The following is a 21766-nucleotide window of genomic DNA, read 5'->3' on the forward strand; positions in this document are numbered from 1 at the left end:
AGAGACACGGGCAGGGGGAGAAGCGGGATCCCTGCGGGGCGCCCGATGAGGGACTCGATCCCAGAACCCCGGGATCACGACCTGCGCCAAAGGCAGATGCTCAACGGCTGACCCTCCCGGGGGCCCGCCAGGTATCTTTTTAAAGAACAGCAGTCTGCCACTCCCTGCCTAGCACGCATGCCTCAAGGGCTCCCTCCGCCTTCGGGACCTTTCATGAGAACCGGGTCCCAAGAACCTGGGCCAGTCGGAACAAACGAGGGTAAAACCGGAAGAAAGCCGGGCCGGGCTCATAGCACCGCCTTCGCGTCTGCGTTGTACCCGTCCGACTTGGGAACCTTTCTTCCCGGCGCTGGGGGAAGCTTTTCCAGAAGTACCTTCCGGCCTCGACGACCCTATTTCCCGTGCTGCACGGCGGCCTTCCTCTCTCTTTTTCTCTTCCGGTCCGAGGCGCTCGGGGAGCCGCGGGCTTTGGTGAGGCTCGGCCGCGCGGTATCCGGAGCCATCCGCGGCTCCCCACGGGCGGCTAGACGCAAAGTCGGGGGGGACGGGGAGACCGGCTGCGTGGCTGTGGGGCTGAGGGCGCGGGGAGTGCTTGTGGGTTCTCTCGGGGAGTGGATGGGAGAGGGAGCGCTCGGACTTGGGGTAGAGCGCAGGCTCGTGAGGGAGGGTTGGTTTCAGCGCGCAGTTACCCGAGTCCCGGAAGCGGGGCCCGGCGTCGGGTGGTGCTGTGTGGAGGCCGCTGGAGGCCGCAGATGCGAGGCGCCCGTGATGCAGCTGCATTCTGGCGTCTGGCCTGACGTCCACTGTCTGTTCCCCCAGGTGCAGACATGGCCAAGTCCAAGAACCACACCACGCACAACCAGTGTAAGTCCCCCCGCCCCACCTCCCTCTCACTTCAGACCCTGGCAAGGATTAGGGATACTGGGGCAGGGCAAGGGGACACTGGGCCTGGGGCTGGTTTTGTTTTCCGCCACTCTTAACTTTGGGTTACAGTTTAAGAAGCCAGGGGGTCTTCCTGAGGTACCCACAGTGCTTTGCATTCCGTCATGAGGGCCATTCTGGATCTCGAGAAGACCTGCTCTGAGAAGGAATGGTTTTCCCCAGGGGGCTGGCCAGCTGTGATGTTGTGTGGTCCTAGCAGAGCACATCTCTGTTGGTCTAATTCCTCTGCTTCCCCACAGCACGAAAATGGCACAGAAACGGCATCAAGAAACCCCGGTCACAAAGATACGAATCTCTTAAGGGGGTGAGTTGAGAAAGCGGGTCCGGTGGCGCAGCCAGGGCCTCGCTCGTATCTTTTCCCGGTTGCAGCATCTTGCCTGAGCAGCAGCCGTTAATGACTGTCCCTCCTGGTACCTGGACTGCCAGAGCCTTAACACTAAACCTTTACTTGGCTTTGCCCAGCCTGAGTTGTAACTCCGTCGTCAGGTGTAACCTGCCTCCTCAGGGTGGCTTGACGGTCCCTGTTGCTTATCCAGAGCACTTCAAGGGAAGAAAGGACCTTATCTTTGTGTCCTCGGTAACTTGTGAGAGCCTTCCATTCTATCAGCTGGTGACCTCGATCTGACCCCGTGCTGGGCTTGGGGGGCAGCTGTCCTTGCTGTGCCAAGGAGTTCTAAGGATTGGCTGAGAAGGCTTGAGGCTGGAGGGTCTGAGCAAGAGGATGGGGTCCTGTCCCTCTCCTGTGGCCTTGGTCTTTTGGTCTGTGGCATGAACCATTCTATCTCTGAACCTCAGTTTCCCCATCCTGGTGTCTTCTTCAGCCTCATCTGCTGTGTGTCTATTGTACCGGGCATGGTGCTTAACCGACTTCATCCTTTAAAGAGGTGGGGATAGCCTTGGGAGGGGTTGAGAAAAGACAATCCTGCAAGCCTGGCAGAGGGGGCAACTTTCATTTGTTCTTTTCCTTCTTGCATTTGAGCGCTGTTGGGCTCTGGGCATGTAGCCCTGAAGATACAGTCTGTGTATGTTGCATTAGCAGGGTGGAGTGTTGGCTTTGGGGTTGTGGTACATGTTTCTCTGCAGGTAGTTTGTAAGGGGTGTGTATTTCAGCGTTTTAAGTTTGACTCAATGCTGTCCATGCCCCCAGGAGGCCTTGGGTGGAGCCCAGGAGTCTCCTGGGCACAGCTGTGGCGAGGGTCACCAGCGGTGATTTGGGGCCCCACATGCTGCACTTAGAGCCTGTACCTTTCCTTGCCTTCCAGGTAGACCCCAAGTTCCTGAGGAACATGCGCTTTGCCAAGAAGCACAACAAGAAGGGCCTGAAGAAGATGCAGGCCAACAATGCCAAGGCCATGGCTGCGCGTGCTGAGGCTATCAAGGCTCTTGTCAAGCCCAAGGAGGTTAAGCCCAAGATCCCAAAGGGCGGCAGCCGCAAGCTCAATCGACTTGCCTACATCGCTCACCCCAAGCTCGGGAAACGTGCTCGTGCCCGCATTGCCAAAGGTCTCAGGCTCTGCCGGCCAAAGGCCAAGGCCAAGGCTCAAACCAAGGCCCAGGCTGCAGCTGCGACCCCGGCTCCGGCTCCGGCTCCGGCTCCGGCTCCTGCTCCTGCTCCTGCTCCTGCTCCTGCTTCTACTCCTGCAGCGCAGGCTCCCAAAGGTGCCCAGGCCCCCACAAAGGCCCCAGTGTAGAGGCTTCTGCCTGCCAGTGTGAGGACGGAAGGACTGGTATGACCCCTGGGCTTCTGTCTGCATGGGCCCGGTGTCCTCCTGTGCTATTTGTACAAATAAACCTGCGGCAGGATCTGTCAGTTGGCCTGTGTCTATGATCCAGGGACTGGGGTGTGGGTGGGAGTTGGGAAATGGAGCCTTGGAGCAACAAGGGGACCTGGTAAAAATCATGGTGGAGGGCCTTAGGAGGCTGGGGCACATAGCCTGCTGGAATAGGCAGTCTGGTGAGGAAAGGGAAATCCCAAGTATCCTGATAACGTCTTGGAGTTTACCTCCTTTTTTTTTTTTTTTTTTTTTTTTTATGATAGGCACATAGAGAGAGAGAGAGGCAGAGACACAGGCAGAGGGAGAAGCAGGCTCCATGCACCGGGAGCCCGACGTGGGATTCGATCCCGGGTCTCCAGGATCGCGCCCTGGGCCAAAGGCAGGCGCCAAACCGCTGCGCCACCCAGGGATCCCTGGAGTTTACCTCTTATCTTTATCTCTTGGGATAAAGAGAAGGACCCTGCTGAATTTTTCAGTTTGGCCTATTGGGGTCCAGACTTAGGCTGTTGCTAGTGTACATAGCCAGCTTCCACTACTCTGGATTGTGGGGGCAGTGTGCATGATGCTGGGCAGTGCTGGCACTGCCTTACTAGCACTACTGGACTTGACCCTGCTGTGCCCCTGGGATCAGCTGCTTCATCTGCAAAGTCTTAGTCCTTAGAGCAGCCAGTGAAGCAAGTGGTATAAGTGGTCCTGGGTATTTGTGGAGGCTTCCTATAGAAGGTACCAAGTGTATCACTTCCTGGTCATGCAGTCCTCAAGACTAGTCTTTGAGTATGGTGGTCTTGTGGACCAACCCTGGGCACTTGGGAGGCTCCAAAAGGGTTGCATTTCTGGGGCACTAGGCAGCTCACTCAGTTGGTTAGGCATCAGACTGGATTTCAGGCTCTGGTCATGATCTCAGTCATGGGATCAAGCCCTGAGCTGTCCTTCTGCTTCTCCCTCTTCCTCTGCCCCTCCCCACCCCTTGCTCACACACTCAAAATCTTAAAAAAAAAAAAGTTGGATTTCCTTATATGGAGACAACATATATAACCCATGATACATGGTCCTTTCTTTGAAGTAGTTATTCTCTTTGTAAACTTGTTTGAAATCAGGAGCTCTGGGATTGGACCCAGGCAGCCCATGTGGGACCCCAGAAAGTTTACCCAACCAGGGCTGTGCTGCTAGCTCAGGACTGGCGTCCTGGCATGCTCTGGGTGGCCAACTGCCCATCACCAGGGGGTGTCAGGTAGGTGGGGGTCTCAAAAGGGACCAGGAGCAAGTTTTATGTCTCAAAGGTAACTTAGCTCAGCCTGAGGTTACCAGGTCAGGGGGGCTTCCAGTAAGGCCTGTGCTCTAGTCCTCAGGAAGGCATGAAGACTCCTTTCCCCTGTCAACCTGCTGTAGTCAAGGGGGAGGCCAAGCCCCACATTGGGGGCTTCAACTAGGCTTACTTATGGTCACAGCCAGCTTGCTATCAGCTGCCAGTTTCCACATGGAGCCTCCCTTGTGTAGAAAAGGAATCCCTAGTTCTGGAGTTTCAGATATTAACTCCCATTACCTACTCGCTATGTAGTCTCGGGCAAGCTCTTCTAGCAGAGCTTCTGAAGGGGCCCAGCGACCCTGCATCCAGGGGCTGCTGGGAGGGTTCAAAGCAGATGAAGCTGGCCAAAGTCCTGGCTCCCCGTCAGAACTGCATGAGCAGGGGTTATTACTATCGGGACTAAGCCTGTAGGCCATGGAACCAGGCTGTGGACCTCCCTCTGGCCACAACTAGAACTTCAAAAGCCAGCCCTCCCCACCTCTCCCCATGCTCATGGAGGTCAGGGCAGGGAGACGAGCAGGGAGACCTACAGGACTAGATCAGACGAGCTAGAGGAGCAGGTTCAGCCATCAGGGCCACAGTGATTCCAGGTACTACTGCCTGGACCCCCACCTAGCTGTGCTGACAGACCGAAGCCTCACTCACGGGCCACTCAGCACATGGGTTCCCCTGCCCGGAATGCAGGAGTTCTATGATGAACTGATGTGGTCTACCAAAGCTCCTGCCCCTCTGTGACTCCTGCTCCCAACACCAGAGCAGGGGCTGCACCCCCTTCCTGTCATCCTGAGGATCTGACAAATGCTAGCAGTCATGGCTTGCCAGCTATCTCACCACCTGCCCCACATCTGGCAGGGCCCAGCTGGCTTCCAGCTCTAGTCCTGTCTCAGGATCCTGAGTGTGTTCCCAGAAAGCCAGAAGTGTTTCCCTGAGATCTTTGCCTTGGTTTCCTCCTCAGTGAGAATGGTGTCCTCGAGCTTATAAGTCAGATAGAGGTGTAGTGACCACTGGACAGGAAATATGGCCCCTTGATGCTAGACACAGACATGGCTGGGTAGTACTGGACGAGTGTGCTGTGTCAAGGGGCACAGAGAAGCATGGGGGTGGTAGGGAGGTATCTAGAGCCAGGCTCAGTTTTCTCATCTGTGAAATGGGGATGGTAATAGCATGTCCCCAGAGAAACGAGAATCCCTGCTCCATGAACGTCCTTGCTCATAGCACTTCGGAATTGGCCCCTGTCCACACAGACTTTATTGTTGGGGTGGGGGGAGGGAAGGGTCCTTGACCCTGATCAGGAGGATGATCCCAGTCTAGAAGTTGGGAAGCCCGGCACTCAGCCATCACTGGGCAGGGCAGGCACGCTAGCCAGAGCGGGCAGCAGCCGTGTGTATATATCAACCCCACGGAGAAACACGGCCTCATGCAACCGCTCATCGTGGTCGTGCAGCAGCACAGGTGTGAGGTTCATGGGCGAGAAGCCCAGAGCTGGGACCCCTACCTGCAGGGGGCAAGGAGAAGCCATTAGGAGGAAGGCCAGCATCCAGAACCACCCCACTGCCCACCCACTGCAAGTGGCTCACCGCACGGAGATAGCGGCTATCGGTGGCAGCAGGGAAAATCTCTGGCTCCAGGGTGAGGATTCCTACAGAGGGAAGAGCCTGGTGAATGAGGAGGCTGACGGGAGAGAGCAAGGGAAGGACTGGAGGGGCAGAGGCAGGTGGAAGGGAGGTAGGAGGAGAGAGGAAAGGGGAAGAGAAAGGCTGGCCAGTGTGCTCACATGTCCTTGCAGGCCCCGCTAAATGCTGCCCACCAGGGGTCTGAGTCATCAGTAGATGTCACTCGGGACTCTGTCCACTTCTGGAAGGAGAAGGATTGCAGGATCAAGACAGGGCCCGGACATCTTGCCCTATTCTTCACTGCTTCTCTCTCTGCCTCTCTCTCTCTCTTTGTGTCTCCCATGAATAAATAAATAAATAATCTTTAAAAAAATAAATAAAAGTAGTATTATATAAATGTTTAATTCAGGTCCATGCCTCTCTTCATGCTATAAAGACTATGAGACCATGAACTGGGTCTACTTTCACTCCTACGGTATCCCTAGCACTCAACAGTGGCCTCTACAACTAAGGCTTGTTGGTGAATAAAATGTCTCTCCTGCCTAAAGAAATGCCCAGACGTATGCAGGCACACCAGGCCTGCATCCCCACTGTGACACCCACTCAACAAGCCCCGTTTCCCCTGCCTCCAGAGCTCTTGACCCAGAGTCCCAGCTGATACCTGAGCAAAGTCGAAGGTGACCCCATCACCAGCTGCCTGGCACCAGCCCTGCAGCTGCTCCTCGAAAGCCTATGAGAAGGGAGATAAGCTGACCTCTCAGGCTCTCCCTGAGCCTCCAGCAGAGGATTGAGGACCCGGCTCCCTCCTCCAAACCCAGGTAGAGTTGGCACCTTCAGCTCCACATCTGGTGCCACACGGAAGTCGAAGCTGGCGCTCATAGTAGCAGGTACCACATTATAGGCCACGCCGCCCTCTAGCTTGGTCAGATTCACCGAGGTCACAGCCCCTGCCTTCAGGTGGGGGTTTGACTGCAGCCTGCAGTGGGGGGCAGGAAAACAACGATAGAGAGCCCCCCTTCTCTCTGGCACAGCCGCCCAGACCCCCAGCCTCTTCCCCAGGCTGCCTCACCTCTGCCTCTCCTTCTCCCGGAAAGTCAGGATTGAGCTCACAACCTTGTGCTAGGAGAGTGTGAGGTCAGATGTGAGAGTGGCCCCAGGACAGAGCCTTGGGAATTCCCAAACTCCCTCCCTGTGTGCCACGCACCAGCTTCTCTGCCGCCGTGTCCTCGATGAAGCGTGAGCCGTGGCCTGGGTTCCCTGTGCTCGTGATCCGCACCCCTGGGAGATGAGGGAGAAGAGGGTGTCTTCAGCAAGGGAGAGGCTGGAGAAGTGATCAGCCTTGGAGTGGGCCCGGGTCTTCCCCTCATTCCAAGCTCCTCTGGCAGGACTGTTCGCTTCAGAACAGTGTAGAGCTGACTCCCCTGCCGCCCACACCCCCCGCCACCACCCTGGGGGCTACCCTCAGAAACTCAGGAGGAAGCCCAAGTAGGAAGGGGCTGGGAGGGAGAGACTCTGGGTTCCAGGCCTCCTCAGGCTCCAACTTGCTGCAGGACTCTAGGCAGGCCCCTGCCCCTTCTGGCCTAGTGCCCCACCTCACAGAGATGCCCTCCTTCCAAGCCCATACTCACACCAGGGGCTTCGCTCACTGTAAAAGACAGTGAAGGCGTCGGTGGGGTTGGCCAGGCCTGGGGAGGGAAAGGGGATTCAGGGGGTGGACTGGTCCAGCCACCGGCAGCCTCCACATCCCCCCTACTGGCTGCTCAGGGGCCTGCCACCCTGCTCACCTTCATCCAGGGCGAAGCCGGCCTTCAGGGCCCGGAACTCAGGTCGCTGCACGAACAGCTCCATGCCTTTGTGACCCCCAACCTCCTCATCTGCGAAAGCAGCAGGGACCTGGGATGAAGGAGCTGCCTCTGCCAACACATCCTCCTGTTCCCTAAAAGCGTCCCTCCCCAAGCCACTCCTACCTGGCACAAAGGTCATATGGATGGTTCTGGGGAAATGGCGACCCTCAGCCTTCAGCCTCCTCACAGCCTCCAGGTACCTGAGGGGCAATGCCAGGGTTTAAGCCAGGCGCCAGGGGAGCCTCCGGATGCCTGCAGGTAGGCTGGAGCCTGCAGTTGGCAGGGGACCATGGGAAGGCCCTGTCCTTCAGTCTCCCTATCCATGTAAGGGTGACAATTCCTGTCCAAGAGAAGGGGTAAATTCCTCGGCCTCAAGGTTCTCAATCACACCCTAGGCCCCGGGTCATTTTGATAGGCCAGTAGGGACACTGTGGGGGACAGGAAATGGGAGGACACTCACTGGATGCTGACACACTTCATGTCCTGGGCACCCCTGGCATAGATGTAGCCTTCAGCATCCTTGAAGGCCTCAAAGGGGTCATGGCTCCAGTGTTCCTGGGGCAGAGATGAGAGGAGGGACCCAAGTCCCACATTTAGTCATTAATCTACTCTGTTCAACTGTGGTCCTGCCCTAGAAGCCAACCCTACGGCTGAGGTGACGAGTGGGATTGGTGAAAGGGACAGAAGAGGGCTGCAGAGGGCAGTTGATTGCCATTCTTCATCTCTACTCCCACCTCCTCCCCTACCCTGGGCACAGAATGGCCCACTGGACAAAATGATGTCCTATGAGGTTGGGAGTCAGTTTTGGGACCAGCTCCTTAGGCTCCCTGGGGACCAGTGGGGGGTCTGCATCATCTTTGTGTACCCCAAGGCCTGCACCGCTCCCCGCGCCCCCACACACCTTGAAGACAGGCACCACATCCGTGTGAGAGTTTAGTATGAGGGAGGAGAGTCTGGGGTTGGTGCCTGGCCACGTCAGAATGGTCACCACATAGCCAGGTGCCACCTGGAGAGGACCAGAAGGTAAGGAGGTGCCCCAGGGGCACCTCCCAACCCCATGCAGGGCCCCAGGCTCACCTCTACTTTCTGACAGCCCAGGCCCAGCTGATGGGCTCTCTCCTCAAGGAAGGCCACAGCAGCCCCTGGGGACACATAGAGTCTTGGGCCTACTTCTGCCTCTACCCACACCTCCCACCAGCCCAGGGAGAGCTGGGGGGCATATCCAGAGAGAGGAGCCGACCCTTACACAGGCCACTGCCTCCTCAGTGCAATTCCACATCCCTTGGGGACACCCGCATTTCTGTCTCCAGCGAAGATTATCTTTGGCCAGTCAGTGACCCTTTGTGGAAGGTCAGGTGGGAAGTCCAGAGTTAGAAATTGCTCTCTTCCTCAGGGATGGGCAGAGGCATGACCTTCCGCCAGTGTCTCCCAGCTGGTAAGTACAGGGCGAGGGTCTGGACCCATGTCCATAATTCCCAGCCACCAAGCTTGATTCCCCAAGGGCTGTGGTCTCTGTCCTGCCACCGTTGCTTCTGGAGCCTCTTCCCTTGTGGCTGTCCCATCTCCCTCCCCCACCTCAGACCCCGGCAGTGAGGTGAAGTTGTTTCTTCCCTAGCGCCAGGAGTAACTTTTGGTACAACAGCCCGGAGGGGCTGCTGAGCAGTCTGCAGACCTGGGGACCCGCTAGAGGCGTGGAGACGCCACTTGGGGCAGCAGAGTGGGGCTCAGCGGGGTGACAAGTGGTGGGCGTCGGTGTAGAGCAGGCCCCGCCCCGGATCCCACCGCAGGCCCCGAAACCACCGCGTTCTCACCGTAGTCGGGCTCCGGCTGGACGGTGCGGATCCGCAGGTACCGGCGGAAGAGCGTCACGGACGGGTGCTCGCCCTCGAGACCCTCGCTGGCCATGGCGCCGCGCTTGGTGAGCTAGGGGCAAGTCGAGTGGCTACCTACCCCTCCCAGCCGCTGGGGCCCAGGGGACCCCTAGATCTGCACCCAGCCCTTCCCCGGGGCGGTTCCCCGCACGTGAGAGCCCCCCTTCTGTTTCAGGAGCTGTGCCGGTCGCTTTCAACACATTCCCGTATTGAATGCACCAAAGAGCTCCAGGAAGTTCGTGCCTCTGAATGCCCACTTTACAGGGTGGAAAGCTGAGGCTGAGAGGTTCAGAGACGGCCACAGAGTAGCCGAGGCCAGGTCTGAATCCAGACGTGGACTTTCCCTGCCCTCCTCAAAACACTTCTCCCAATGGCCCAGATCTTATGCCACGTAACCCCTGACCCCCCTGCCCTTCTCTGGGGTCCCACCTCGCTCTTCGCTGGTCTCTGGCCCGCGCTCGCCTCTCAGCGCCTGCCCCGGACTGTGGCCAGGGCTCAGGGTCCTGCGAGGTCGAGGGCTCAGAATCGCCCCGGTCCGCCCACCACGTGGCTGCACCGGATCGCGGGGCGGGGCCGAAGACTGAGCGTAAGGGCCGCCCAAGTCTCTGTGGCAGAGTCGGCGACCGCGTCTCAGCCCGCCCCTGGCTCCAGCCTCGTCTCGGATTACGCGATCCCTCTCGGGGACAGCCGCCGCCGCCGCCGCCACCTGCTCCGCCCCGCGGGCCCCGCCCCGCCCCGCCCGCCCCGCCCCGCCGGCCTAGGCCGCGAGCTCCGGGTGGTCCCGCCCCCGGAGGGCTCTATCTCTGCAGCCTCCAGACTGAGCAGGAAGGGAGGAGGGCAGACCTAGACACAGGGCAGACCTGTGCCCCCGCAGGCGCCCCTCCCCCCTGGGGTACAGCGCTACAAAGTCCTGCCAGAGCTGGCCCCTCCCTGCAACCCCAGCCCCTCCCTCTAGTCTCTGACTTTTCCCCTTTCCTTGTCTCAGCATCTCAGGGAGATCCTCCCTAACTGCCTCACCCCCTGGCTGGAGAGGTTATTGGTCAATATCTGTCCCCTCAGACTGTAAGTTCCAGGAGGCTGGTCCATGTACCCGCAGGAATCTGTCACTAGCAGGGCACAGAGCAGACGCTGGACAATGTGCCACTAGTGAAGGATAAATGGACAGAGGGGCACATGTGTGACTGCATGTGAGATGGCGCGAATGTGCCTCTGTGTGAGCTAATTCAACAATGTGCATGACTGTGAGTGTGACAATACGAGTGTGAGATGCTGGTTGGGTGTGACAGAGAATGTCATGGTGACAGGATGTAACCGTGAGGCTGTATGATTGTGTGAGAGGTGGAGAAACAGCACAAAAGCATACATGTGGCATATTCTTGGCTGACCCTGTGCCAGGCTCCCTGGCTCTACTACAGCCACCGGACAGGAAGGATAAAGAGGCACAGGTGTCGCACTGGCCACCCACAGGCTGCTCACAGTTGTAGCTGCCCACTTGTGTGCCTGGTTGCCCTTTGTATTCTGGGCCAGTTCTGCCCCCTGCTACAGGGACTAAGTCTGCTTATGGATGACAGAGTTGAAAACTTCAACCTCTGTACCCAGAGGAGGCAGGCTGGGAGGGCAGGGTGGGGGATCCATCCCAACCCTCCTGGTGTTTAAGTCTAATCTGCTTGCTGACCCACACATACCTAGGGGGCAATCAGGCTTGGTAATTCACCAGCAATGCTATGTTCACTGTTAAACCACATTCCTCACTTCCATCCCTGCACATCCTGCTCCCTTTGGCCATAGGTCCTGCGTTCCTGATTCACTCGCTCAATTGCCAGACCATGAATTTCCCACCAATCCCAGTGGTCACACAGCAGTAGTAACACTTGCTTGCCCTGACCCCCTCCAGCCCTGTGTGGCCAAATGCTCCATTTAAGCAGACTGAGTCAAACCTAAAACCAAATTTTGAGCCAGGTATTACCATCATGCTCATTTTACAGGTGAGGAAATGAAGTCAAGAGTGGTGAGGGCAGCCAGCTAGGAAGTAGCCCATGTTCTTAGCCTTCCCAGGCTGCAGAAGCCTCCTTCCAGCTCCCAGCCCCAAAGCAGCCCCAGGCTTGCCTCTCACTCCCACCCTACCTGCTGTAATGCCAGGAAATAGGACCTGTCACTCACCAAGCATGACAAAAATGTGTTTTTTTATTGTGTCTGTGAGATGAAATGAGAGGTCCTGGCTGGCCATTGCCCCCTGGCTTCTACTCTCCAATCCCAGGGGCTGCCTCCCTGGTGGAGCACTGGTCCAGATTCTCCAAGCTCAGGCCAGGTCTGGGGCCTAGTCAGTGGGTGAACTCAAGGCAGGTGGTCAAGGAAGGCAAGAAGGACAAGGTGGAAGTCTTGAGGCTTGTGGAGGTAGCAGGCATGGCCTGCATCACGAAGCTTCACCACAGAGTGGTTGGGCAGGTGCCGGAGCTGCCGCAGTGACTCCCGAGCCAGGATACGGTCCAGCTCCCCATACAAGATGAGAGTTGGGGTCTGCAGGGCAAGGTAAGGGGCTGTGATCTGGGGAGCTTGATGGGGACTGACCCTCTAGCCACCTCCTTAGGAAATCTTTCCCAAACACCCCATCTCTTTCTATCCATATGAGGCCATGCCTCCTCCAAGTGAGACATGAGTCCTTTCCCGCCCCGTGACTTGAGACAGGAATAGGAAGCTGGACCTTTGGAAACCCTCCTTCCAGTACCTTCACAGCCCAGAATTGTTCCTGGGTGTAGTTCTGGGTGGAGGCGGGTGCGATGGGCACAAATCCACGCAGCTGGTGGTGGCCTTGGATCAAGAAGGGCAGGGCGTAACGGCCACTCAGAGAGGGGCTCACCAGAACGGCATTGTGCACCTCCAGGTCTCGCAGCACCCGCTCCAGCAGCTCTGCTCGCCCTGCCTCTGTGTTTGCCTCCTTGGAAGGTGCAGAGTTCCCAAAACCTGGGAACAGCAGGAGGCAGTAGCTGAGGGAGGTTGGAAAGGAACTAGGACTTCCTGCCCACCGCAATGGGGGAAAAGCAGAGGCACACGGCAGTGCTACTCCCAACTTCCCAGAAGCCATTTTTTGTAATGTGATAGGTCTGCTAGAAAAGCATCTTTCATCCATTATATTGGCAAAACTAAGAAGATTGACAATGTGCAGTGCTGGGAAAGATGTGGGGAAATGGGCACTTTCGTACATGACTGATGGGAGGCACAAATCCATATAGCAGTTTTGGAGGGTAAGGTAATATTTGTCAAAAATTTTTAAATGTGTGTCATTTGACCCATCAATTATCCTTGGTAGCTACCCTACAGAAATTATTGCCTACATGCTCAAAGAAACATGTCCAAAGTTGCTTCAGTTTCAAGCATTTCCACTGATGCTGAAAACTCTAAATCAGCCTATATATCTACCTATAGAGAAATGGCAGATAAAACCTGTCCATCCTTCCAATGGCACCCAGTACAGACACGGAGGTTCATAGTGACTGGCCTGCTCTATGAGATGTAATTTAAGGGGAGAAAACCAAGCTGCAGATAGATTTGCTAAGCAGACAGGACACTAGTCATGTTTCTAACCTCACCACACAATCTTGGGTATTGTCTTTCTACATATGGAAATGCCTGAAGGGGATTGGGCAACACTTAGGAGAGAAATGTGGCATGGGCCTCCAAGGGCCTCACTTTTGTTCGATTTTTAAAGACAAGAATGATAACATAAATCAATTGCATGGCTAAAAGACCAAAAAGCTACTTAGTTTGTCATAATAAGTACACGGAGATCTCTCCATGCAAGCACTTGTGAAGTGAATCATGTTTCTACTAGCTCTGTGGCATGCAACACTCCACATTCTAGTTTTCAAGGTAGAAAATAAAGACACAGACCTTTTAGTATAACCATCTTGTGTTGTGACCTGCCCCAGACATTGGGGTCCAAATGCACCCACCCCACCATACCTTAAGGCTTTTCTACCCCTCCAATTCCTCCCTCTGGGAAACTGTCCCTTGTACCTGCTAGATATTGCCTCCCTAAACCCCGGAGTGGGGGCTCTCACCTGGGAGGTCAAGGGCCACGGCCCGGTAGCCCCTCTGCGCCAGCAGCTGCAGTGTGCCCAGCTGCTCCCATGTGTGGGAGTTAAAGGCCTTTCCATGGAGGAGCACCACTTCCACCCTGTGGGCACACAGGGGAGTGTGTGTCCTGAGGGTCTCAGAGTGGCCCACCATTCGTTCTTTCTAGGCTTGTCCCACCACCACCCCAGGCCCTGAGAGCCCTGAATTGAGCTGGGGTCCCATGCAGGGACTTCCCTGTGGACCTAGTTTGTCCTTTACACCCTGGGATCAGCACCCACCTGCGTGCCCGGTGGAGCGGGAGCACCTCGCGGTAAAAGATGGGGGAGTTGCCAGGGGTGAGACCAGCCAGGATTGTGACATTGGGGCCTCCCCAGAGCCAGGAGGTCTGCTCAGGGGGGCCTGGCAGCCCCACATACAGGAGCAGCATGAGCAGCAGGCCCAGGCCCAGCAGGGCTACCTGGAACCGGCTCATGGAGGTCTGTACCACAGTCTGGAGGAGAGGAGAGGAAGAAGATGCTGGGGCTGTGGCCCCATCAGGTCCCCTGGACCCCATCCCCAAATCCCACCCAGAAGCCCCCAGCAGAGGAAGAGCTTAGCCCTTGCCCTTTCATCCTGCTCTGGGCAGGGGTCTGAAGGTTCATATCCAACTTCTCCACATGCTGGGGCAAGGGCTCCGATACCCTACAGCCTGAGAAGGAGCATCTGAGATGTCCCTGGATACACAGCATGCTCCATGACCACCATCCTCATTGTGCCAGCTAAAACCACTTCCGTTCATCAAGTGCTTATGACAGCCAGATTCTGTGCTTGGCCCTTCACATACCAGGGCTCACGAATCCAGGCAAGAACACCGGGGAGCAGATATAATTAGAGTTCTCTTGCAAATGAGGAAACAAAGGCTCAGAGATGTAAATTCTCTTGCTCAAAATGCAGAGTAGCAAGTGGCAGAACTGGGATCCAAACCCAGGGCTGGGCTGCTAACGACCAGGCTACACTCAGTTTGCCAAGGAAGAGATCACAGGGCCGAAAGGTGAGGGATGAACTGGAGCCTTGCTGGTGAGGATAGAGTACTGAGAGTCATCACAAGTGAAAGGCTACGTATAAGGCCCCATCCCACTGACAGCAAGCCCCATCCCACTGATGAAAATATTTAATGCTCTACTTCAGCTGATATTAAGTGGGAGGAGGGCTCATGGAGAATACCTGGGATGGAGAAATGCTGAGGCATAAGGGGACTACAGCCAGGGAGGAGCATGGTACACCTAGAAATGGAGGTTAGAGAGATGAATGCTCCCTCCCAACCCTACCCCAGTTTCATGACCTGCTTCACAGACTCCTGCAGTCTGGGTCCTTTGACTATCCAGAGGACAGACATCAGGACCCAGGACCCAGACAGAACGGCTAGCCCTGGCTTTGAGGCTCTGCTTTGCCACTTCCTGGCTGTGTGTCTTTAGTTTGTCAGTAAAATGAGAGGAAGAATAATCCTGCATCAGCCCTCTCCAGTTTCCCATATTTCAGTAATATAGTGGACTTGACCCAGGGCTGTCCTGTCATCATTTCTTGGGCCTAGGATGAGTACACCTGCCTTATTCCCAGTTTCCAGTAAACACATCTTTATTGAGTGCCAAATGGGTGCTGGCCCAGCTAGAAACCAATATGGTGCCACCCTCCTTTCCTGGGAGCTTTGGGGATGTTTCTCAAGCCCTCACCCCTAGGCTCCCAGTCCCGTGGGGGAGGGGGCAGTGGCAGCCCCTCTGGTGCTGATGGAGAGCCAGGAGCTGAGGGGAGGAACAGGCCACTCTTTTCTTCCTTTTGACCAGGAACAGCAAACTCCCACTCCACTTGAGCCTAGGTTCCCACTAGTGGGAGAATTGGAGCAGACCTCTTCTTGTGGGAAGCCTGCTGTAAGGGAGAGGCGGGACCTTGACTGTTGCCTTAGCAACCTAGGCAGATCATGGTAGTGGGCAGCTAGCCGGCAACCCAGCATATGCTACAGATATGGATGGCTTCAGATACCAGATGTGGTATAAGCTGTACCCAACTTAGGTCCTTAGCATACATGTATACAATGACACACAGGTGTACACACATGCACACAAACATCCAGTCTTGCTCCCACAATGCTTTTCTTTTGCACAAGCTATTCCTGGCATGGCACATACAGGCAGCCCTGCTTGGCCCATGAGCAATCGATCCCTTGAAATACATACCCTCAAAATCAGGCACATGGTCAGCCATTGGGAAGGCAGATGGACAGACAGACACACATGCTTTCAAAATCATGCACACCCTCAAATTCATCATAGTCATATACACCATCCTAAAACTACACATGCATACAAGAAACACACATGTGCAAGCAAACAGACGCTCATAGCCTCAGAAATACACAGGTAGATACACACCCTCAAAATCACATGTACACAGAAATGCACACAGCAGACATACACAGACGCAAGCATACAGACAGACCGACACCCCCCCCCCCAAAGGTTGGCACGTAGAAACAGACACCACATGGACACACACGCACATTCAGACCCCCGAGAACGCACTCAGACAAACGCCAGCGCTCACACACGACACACGGACACAGGCACACTCCCTGCCCCAGCGCCTGCCACTCCCGCAGGACTCTGCCCCAGGGCTCCCGGGGGCAGGGGGCGGAGCCAGGATGGTCCGCTCCCGGGCACCCCGCTGTCTTCACTCCCCGGGGACACTCACCGGGCCGACCGGGATGACCGGGCCGGACACCCCAGGGCGAGCCCCGCCCACGCGGAACCAGCAGCCAAACAACGCCGCGACCATTGCGCCGCCTCCTCGGCTCTGCAGGCTGCTGTGCGGACCAGGCGGTGGAGAGCGCGGCCAGAGAGGCGCGCTTGCGCAGTGCGCAGTCGCAGGCCCCGCGCCTCCTAACCCCACCGAGGGGGGACTCCAGGCGGCGCCCGAAAGCAAGTAGGCCAGGCCCACTGTCCAGACTTCCCGGATTGTTCTCAGCCCCAGGGCCAGGGGAGAGCCACCGGCTTCTTCCCAGCAGACCATCACTACCGTGGGTCAGTCCCTCGTCTATACAGCGGAGTTATGGATAAGGACCCTCGGTCAAGCCTTAGCACTGTGTCTGGAGAGGAGGCCTCGCTGTTTAATGTCAGATGTCATTGTTACTTGGCAGCTCCAGGTCTCAGCCCAACCCCGACAAATACACAGGCGCTCGTAGTGTCACAGGCTAGGGTGGCCTGCGCCTCCTTCACTGCTCTTTATGGCACCTATCCTGGTGGCGGCCAGGGCGGGTACCGGGAGGCAGCGCGGGGCACATAGGACTGCGTTATGGACCCCGTGCCAAAGAGGCAACATCACACCCGTCCTACAGGCCGGGAAATAGGCTCGGAGACGCCGTGAAAACGATCGAGGCCACCTGGCTGGACCTTGAGTGCACTCAAAGCTGTCGGGCTTCCTGCTGCCAGCGCACGGCTCAGGGCCTGGGCAGTCAAGGCCAGGGATGAGCAGGGTGGGGAGGACGAGGACGGAGCAGCAGGGATGAGACCCCAAGAACCCTTCTCCTCCAGCCGCCTCATGTGCCTCCGGGGCACGCTGCTGGCGGCCAAACGCAAGGCGGGTGCTTGGAGCACCTGGCGCCCAAGGGCTCGGGGACAACGAGGCCGCTGGGACGAGAAAGATCTAGCGGCACCGACCGGCCCTGCCACGGCTTGTGGCCGCAAGAGGGCGCCGCGCGGCACGGCCCGGTCCCCGCCCTCCGCCGGGCCGCTGCCCCGCTCCCTGCCCCGGGCCCCAGTCGCCGCCAGAACTCGCCTGCCTCTAATCCGCGCGAGCCTACGCAGCTCCCCAGGTACCAGCCCTGCGCCCCGACCCCCTCTTCTCCTGTCCAGTGAGAGCCCACCCCCATCTGCCCCCAGTTCTTCCCGTTCCGATCTCGGCTCCCGGGTCCCCTCTCGGGCCTGCCCCACCGTTTCCGCGTGCGCCTTACCGGGCCCAGCGAGCCAGGACCGAAGTCCGCGGAGCGCACCGAGCGAGCCGCCGCGGCGCGGATGGCCGGTGGCCGAGCTCCTGACCTCGGCGTCAGAGCGCTGGGCCCGGCGGGCGGCGCGCCGGACTCCCCGCATTCCTCGCGGGCCGGAACTCCAAAGACTTCCCCAGCTCTGCGTTCCGGCTTCCGCCTCCGGAAAATGGGTTTTTAACTCCAACCGCGACCGGCTCCGGCCTGTGGTGCCAACCTACAAACTGTGAACAGTGCCTGGGAGAGGAAGAGGTGGAAGCAAAACATCTACTTGCTGTTGATTGAGCACTTACTATGCTCACTGTGCGCTAGGAGCGGCGTCCAGCGTTTTCCGGGCTTGAGCTCGTTTAATTTAATCTCACCGACCGCCTCTAAGCTGAGTGCTATTGTATTATCCCCATTTGTAGAAAAGGATAATAACAATGAGGACAATAATCGTAAGGGGAGCTCTTGGTATTGAGTTCCAAGGGTAGGCACCCTCATTTATCAATTCTTTTTTTTTTTTTTTTTCCAACTCTTTAATTCTTGAGGTAGGCTTTATTGCCCCTTATTCCAGAAGAGGAAACTGAAGCTCAATGCCACACAGTTGACTGGCAGAGGCATAAATAACACCCCTGTCTTCCCCACCCCACAGCATGTGGAGAGTTCTGGTAGCCCCCTGTAGGCCTCCTTGCTGCTCCCATAGGGACCCCTGCCCCTTCTGTTGCTCTCTTTGCTCCATGAGCAGGGTGTTCTGTGGCTCCTCATCAGTCTGGCCTTGAACCACAGGTGCTTCACCAGGACAGCGGCAGGGATGGCGGGTGTGGAGCAGCAGGAGGGCACCATCCAGGTACAGGGCCAGAGCCTCTTCTTCCGAGAGGGTCGCCCAGGCGGCGGGCAGGCTGCCAGCTTCTCAGTTCTGCTGTTGCATGGCATCCGCTTCTCCTCCGAGACCTGGCAGAAACTGGGCACGCTGCACAAGCTGGCTCAGGCTGGCTACCGGGCTGTGGCCATTGACCTGCCAGGTACTTCCGGGGCAGGTTTCTGGACAGGGGTTGTGGGGGCCTCACTGGGGAAACTGTGCACCAGGACACTGGAAGGACCTAGCCAGGCTAGGCCCTGAGCTTGACAGGGTGCAGTGTACTTAGCCAGCCAGGGCCTTCCAGTTTTCTCTGGTCTCCATTGGGATGTGGTCTGGACACTCTCCAGCTGCTTCTAACCAGGTTGCCCAGGGCAGTGTCTCAGGGTCTCTGAGCCTGTTTCCTCATCTGTAATGGGAGATACAGATTTTGGATGGGTGGCTCTAGTGAGAATGGACTGAGATTACGTGAATATGTGACCAATACCCAACACCTAATAATCAGTACTCAGCCAATTGGAATTAAAATCTTTTGACAGAGCCATAAGTATAGGCTCTGTTGGAAGCCCTAAGGAGTGAGACTGAGTCTCCTGACACATTTAGGGGTGAGGAGACTTTCCTAAGGTCACATAGACAGTTGGGTGGAAAACTGAAACCTGGCCCCAGCTGTGTTGGACTTCAGAGCCTGATCCTTTCCAGGACACTCTACTGCTGGGAGAGATGGGCATAGACAAGGGAAATGCCTCGTGCTTGCCACAGATATGACAGATCTAGGCTGCCGTAGCAATAAACTTGGGCACACTGTGTGCTGCAGGAACCTGGCACAGAGAGATTGACTTAGGAGGGTTTCCTGAAGGAAGGGACTGTCTCTTCCATTTTCCTACTCAATGCCCTTATCTTTCTCACACCTGAATCCCTGCAGGTCTGGGGCGCTCCAAGGAAGCAGTGGCCCCTGCCCCTATCGGGGAATTGGTCCCCAGCAGCTTCCTGGCAGCTGTGGTGGATGCCCTGGACCTGGGCTCTCCAGTTGTGATCAGCCCATCGTTGAGTGGCATGTACTCCCTGCCCTTCCTCACGGCCCCTGGCTCCCAGCTCCGGGGCTATGTGCCAGTGGCCCCCATCTGCACTGACAAAATCAATGCTGCGGATTATGCCAGTGTGAAGGTATCCCTGTGTGGGAGGCTGAGATGCCCCTACCACGAGCAAGAAAGGGTCCATCCGGGGGGCCTCTTGTCACTTGGGGCAGGGTAACCAAGGTGTAGCTTCTGGGGGGAGCTAAACTACCAAACTCTGCCCTTTATCTTTATTTAGCAGATTACTGTGCCTTGGCCTGTGCTAAACTGTGTACTGGGGCAGCAAAAATTCATGCCTCTGTCCCCCAGGAGCTGGGGCCTCTCCTACTCCCCACTGGACCAGCTTGTCTCTCCCTCTCATTTGGGGTGACCCCAGGAAGAGACTGAAGTGGTGGTGGGCCTACAGCTGACCTCTAGGAGGCTGGGCTGGTGTGGCCGATCCCTGCTTACTGTTTCCCTTTCCTTTCTCTAGACCTCAACTCTTATAGTATATGGAGACCAAGACCCCATGGGTCTGACCAGCTTTGAACACCTGAAGCAGCTGCCCAACCACCGGGTGTTGGTCATGGAGGGGGCAGGGCACCCCTGTTACCTTGACAAACCTGAGGAGTGGCACACGGGGCTGCTGGATTTCCTGCAGGGGCTAGCATGAGACCCAGCCCTGCTGTCGCGCTGTGGGGGGTGGCTGCTGGCCTGCCTTGGACTCTCTCTGTTGCCTCCCTCCTCCATGGGTTCCTATTCATCATATACACACAACAGGTGTGTCTCTGTCTATCTGGATTCTTGTCTCTAGGGTCTGCCTTTTCCTCTTTCTCTTGCAGTGACAGACTAAGGAGGTGAAATCAAGAGGAAAAACCTCAGGAATCAAGAGACGTAATCTGGTGGAGGGTAATCTGTTAGATGGACTTCTCCTATAGGCTTTCCTGTTCACTCACACCCCTTCCTCTGCCCTGTGCAGCCTCCCCATCCTGCCTCTAACCTCTTCCTTCCGTTGCCCTACAGGGCATTCACATCTCCTACTCTTGCCTCTTAGACCACAGATACTTCCATGCCCACATCCATGCTTATGCATTTAGAGCCATCCATGTTCCCAAATATGACCCTTCACTTGGGAGCAACCACCTACGGACAGGCAACTTGACAGACATGCACAGTCACCAGCAGGTTTGCAGTGCGTGCACTCACACACATGCATTCTTGTGGTTCATTTGCATGGGCACATGCACCCTCCCAACCATGCAGAACCCTACCGTCCAGGAAGGTGGGGACCCTATGGGAGCCAGCCCTAAACTCCATTCACAGGTTGCAGCTGGCCCCAGACTAGAATTGTCTCCCAGAAGGTGAGGGCCATCCCTTGGAACCTCTGATCTCCTTGCTTTTCCCCCTCTTTCCGGGTGCTCCCTGGGTTATTAGGCCTGGATCTGCTCAGCCAAGCTTGTTTCCTGCTCTGAGGTTTGGGGGCTGGGGAAACGGAGAGCGGAGAGTGGAGGTCGGTGAAATAAAGTGATGCAATTAGACCCCGCAGGCTCTTGCTGTCTCCGGAGCGCCGCCCCTCCCCCGCCCCTGGGGACCGCCACTGTGGGCCCCTCCCCCACTCTGGCGGGACCAGATGGTCCCCCTGCCCTTTGTCCACCCGGCCAGATGGAGGGGAAGGGAGATTGGATTCCCCTCCCCACCCACACACACCCAGGTGCCAAGAGACTCAGCTGTGGGGGGAGGTGGAGGTCAGTGGGACCAGGCTGAGCCGATTATGGAGAAGAGGGGGAGATAGGTCTGCCCCCCAGGAGGTGCGGTGGGGGAAGAAGAGGGCTTGGGGACCGTCCAACTTCTCCCATTCCCTAGCAGAGTGCACGACCGCGCCGCGGCCCTTGCGACCCCAGCCCCCACAAGGCATCCTGGGGGTAGCTTTGGGGGAATGGCGGGGCGGGGTGCACGGGGTCACACCGCTCTCAGGCCCCTCCTCCAGCCGGTCCGGTCACCTGTCCGGGACGGACAAGGGCCGGGCCTTGAGGAAGCGGTTGGGTGGCCGAGGGGCGCGGGGCTTGGTGGGCGAGAGCCCCGCGCGGGGCCGGGCGGCGCAGAAGCGAGGAGAGCCGGGAGCCGGGAGCCGGAGCCCGGAGCGCGGGGCCTGGCGGCGGGCCCGGGGCCGGGATGGGGGAGCGGGGGGTCGGCGGAGCGCCCGGCGGGCGGCCCTGCGGGGCCGGGGCGGGGGCGGGGGCGGGGGGCGCGGCCGCGCGGGCGCTCGCGGCGGGAGCCCCCGCCCCCCAGCTCCCGGCGCCGGGACGCGCTGCCGGGGAGGGTCGCCCCAGCCCTCCCGGAAGCGGCCGCCGCTCGGGGCGCACCGCGGCGCGCGGGGCGGGGCGGGGCGGGCGGCTGCGGCACTGGGGCGGCTGGGGCGGGCCCGCCGCGCTGTAATCG

The 21766-nt window shown here is 57.6% G+C and overlaps 4 protein-coding genes across 7 annotated transcripts; 2 read left to right on the plus strand and 2 right to left on the minus strand.

The window, feature by feature from the left end:
• The first annotated feature begins 365 nt into the window (after positions 1-365).
• RPL29 (ribosomal protein L29) lies at positions 366-2752 on the plus strand. Its single transcript, XM_038566279.1, has 4 exons — positions 366-471; positions 820-864; positions 1182-1246; positions 2205-2752. Exons 2-4 carry the CDS (start codon positions 828-830, stop codon positions 2631-2633), a joined length of 531 nt encoding a protein of 176 aa, XP_038422207.1. The 5' UTR covers positions 366-471; positions 820-827; the 3' UTR covers positions 2634-2752.
• Positions 2753-5241: 2489 nt separating this feature from the next.
• Positions 5242-17536, minus strand: LOC476602 (aminoacylase-1). 3 transcript variants are annotated; one of them, XM_038566276.1, is made up of 15 exons: positions 17408-17536; positions 9292-9403; positions 8558-8622; positions 8382-8486; positions 7941-8035; positions 7604-7680; positions 7421-7510; positions 7265-7321; positions 6841-6914; positions 6706-6755; positions 6468-6612; positions 6298-6366; positions 5798-5877; positions 5601-5662; positions 5242-5518 (listed from the first exon to the last, which is right to left on the minus strand). In XM_038566276.1, exons 2-14 carry the CDS (start codon positions 9383-9385, stop codon positions 5617-5619), a joined length of 1047 nt encoding a protein of 348 aa, XP_038422204.1. In that variant the 5' UTR covers positions 9386-9403; positions 17408-17536; the 3' UTR covers positions 5242-5518; positions 5601-5616. The 3 variants fall into 3 exon arrangements, with proteins under 3 accessions (XP_038422204.1, XP_038422203.1, XP_038422205.1); XM_038566275.1 differs by lacking the exon at positions 17408-17536 and adding an exon at positions 9781-10016; XM_038566277.1 differs by lacking the exon at positions 17408-17536 and having other exon boundaries at positions 5601-5660; positions 5797-5877.
• ABHD14A (abhydrolase domain containing 14A) lies at positions 11516-16316 on the minus strand. Of its 2 annotated transcripts, none has more exons than XM_038566274.1 (5): positions 16150-16316; positions 13704-13915; positions 13410-13525; positions 12209-12312; positions 11516-11868 (listed from the first exon to the last, which is right to left on the minus strand). In XM_038566274.1, the coding sequence occupies exons 1-5, from the start codon at positions 16231-16233 to the stop codon at positions 11686-11688; spliced, it is 699 nt and encodes a 232-aa protein (XP_038422202.1). In that variant the 5' UTR covers positions 16234-16316; the 3' UTR covers positions 11516-11685. The 2 variants fall into 2 exon arrangements, with proteins under 2 accessions (XP_038422202.1, XP_038422201.1); XM_038566273.1 differs by having other exon boundaries at positions 12077-12312; positions 16150-16308.
• ABHD14B (abhydrolase domain containing 14B) lies at positions 17120-20865 on the plus strand. The gene is made up of 4 exons (XM_038566278.1): positions 17120-17269; positions 18206-18441; positions 19198-19439; positions 19821-20865. Exons 2-4 carry the CDS (start codon positions 18231-18233, stop codon positions 19998-20000), a joined length of 633 nt encoding a protein of 210 aa, XP_038422206.1. The 5' UTR covers positions 17120-17269; positions 18206-18230; the 3' UTR covers positions 20001-20865.
• Positions 20866-21766: the final 901 nt, after the last annotated feature.

The sequence above is a fragment of the Canis lupus genome, chromosome 20 (genome assembly GCF_011100685.1).
Source record: "Canis lupus familiaris isolate Mischka breed German Shepherd chromosome 20, alternate assembly UU_Cfam_GSD_1.0, whole genome shotgun sequence".
NCBI lineage: Eukaryota > Metazoa > Chordata > Mammalia > Carnivora > Canidae > Canis > Canis lupus.

Coding starts and splice junctions, on each gene's coding strand:
- LOC476602 (XM_038566277.1), bottom strand. CDS start 9,385: ATGGCCAGCGAGGGTCTCGAGGGCGAGCACCCGTCCGTGACGCTCTTC. Junction 8,036..8,381: donor ATGTGGTGCCTGTCTTCAAG/GTGTGTGGGGGC, acceptor TCTCTGCCCCAG/GAACACTGGAGCCATGACCC. Junction 6,915..7,264: donor CAGTGAGCGAAGCCCCTGGT/GTGAGTATGGGC, acceptor CTCATCTCCCAG/GGGTGCGGATCACGAGCACA.
- RPL29 (XM_038566279.1), top strand. CDS start 828: ATGGCCAAGTCCAAGAACCACACCACGCACAACCAGT. Junction 865..1,181: donor CCACACCACGCACAACCAGT/GTAAGTCCCCCC, acceptor GCTTCCCCACAG/CACGAAAATGGCACAGAAAC. Junction 1,247..2,204: donor GATACGAATCTCTTAAGGGG/GTGAGTTGAGAA, acceptor CTTGCCTTCCAG/GTAGACCCCAAGTTCCTGAG.
- ABHD14A (XM_038566273.1), bottom strand. CDS start 16,233: ATGGTCGCGGCGTTGTTTGGCTGCTGGTTCCGCGTGGGCGGGGCTCGC. Junction 12,313..13,409: donor CGTGGCCCTTGACCTCCCAG/GTGAGAGCCCCC, acceptor TGCTGTTCCCAG/GTTTTGGGAACTCTGCACCT. Junction 11,869..12,076: donor AACAATTCTGGGCTGTGAAG/GTACTGGAAGGA, acceptor CTTGCCCTGCAG/ACCCCAACTCTCATCTTGTA.
- ABHD14B (XM_038566278.1), top strand. CDS start 18,231: ATGGCGGGTGTGGAGCAGCAGGAGGGCACCATCCAGGTACAGGGCCAG. Junction 18,442..19,197: donor TGTGGCCATTGACCTGCCAG/GTACTTCCGGGG, acceptor GAATCCCTGCAG/GTCTGGGGCGCTCCAAGGAA. Junction 19,440..19,820: donor CGGATTATGCCAGTGTGAAG/GTATCCCTGTGT, acceptor TCCTTTCTCTAG/ACCTCAACTCTTATAGTATA.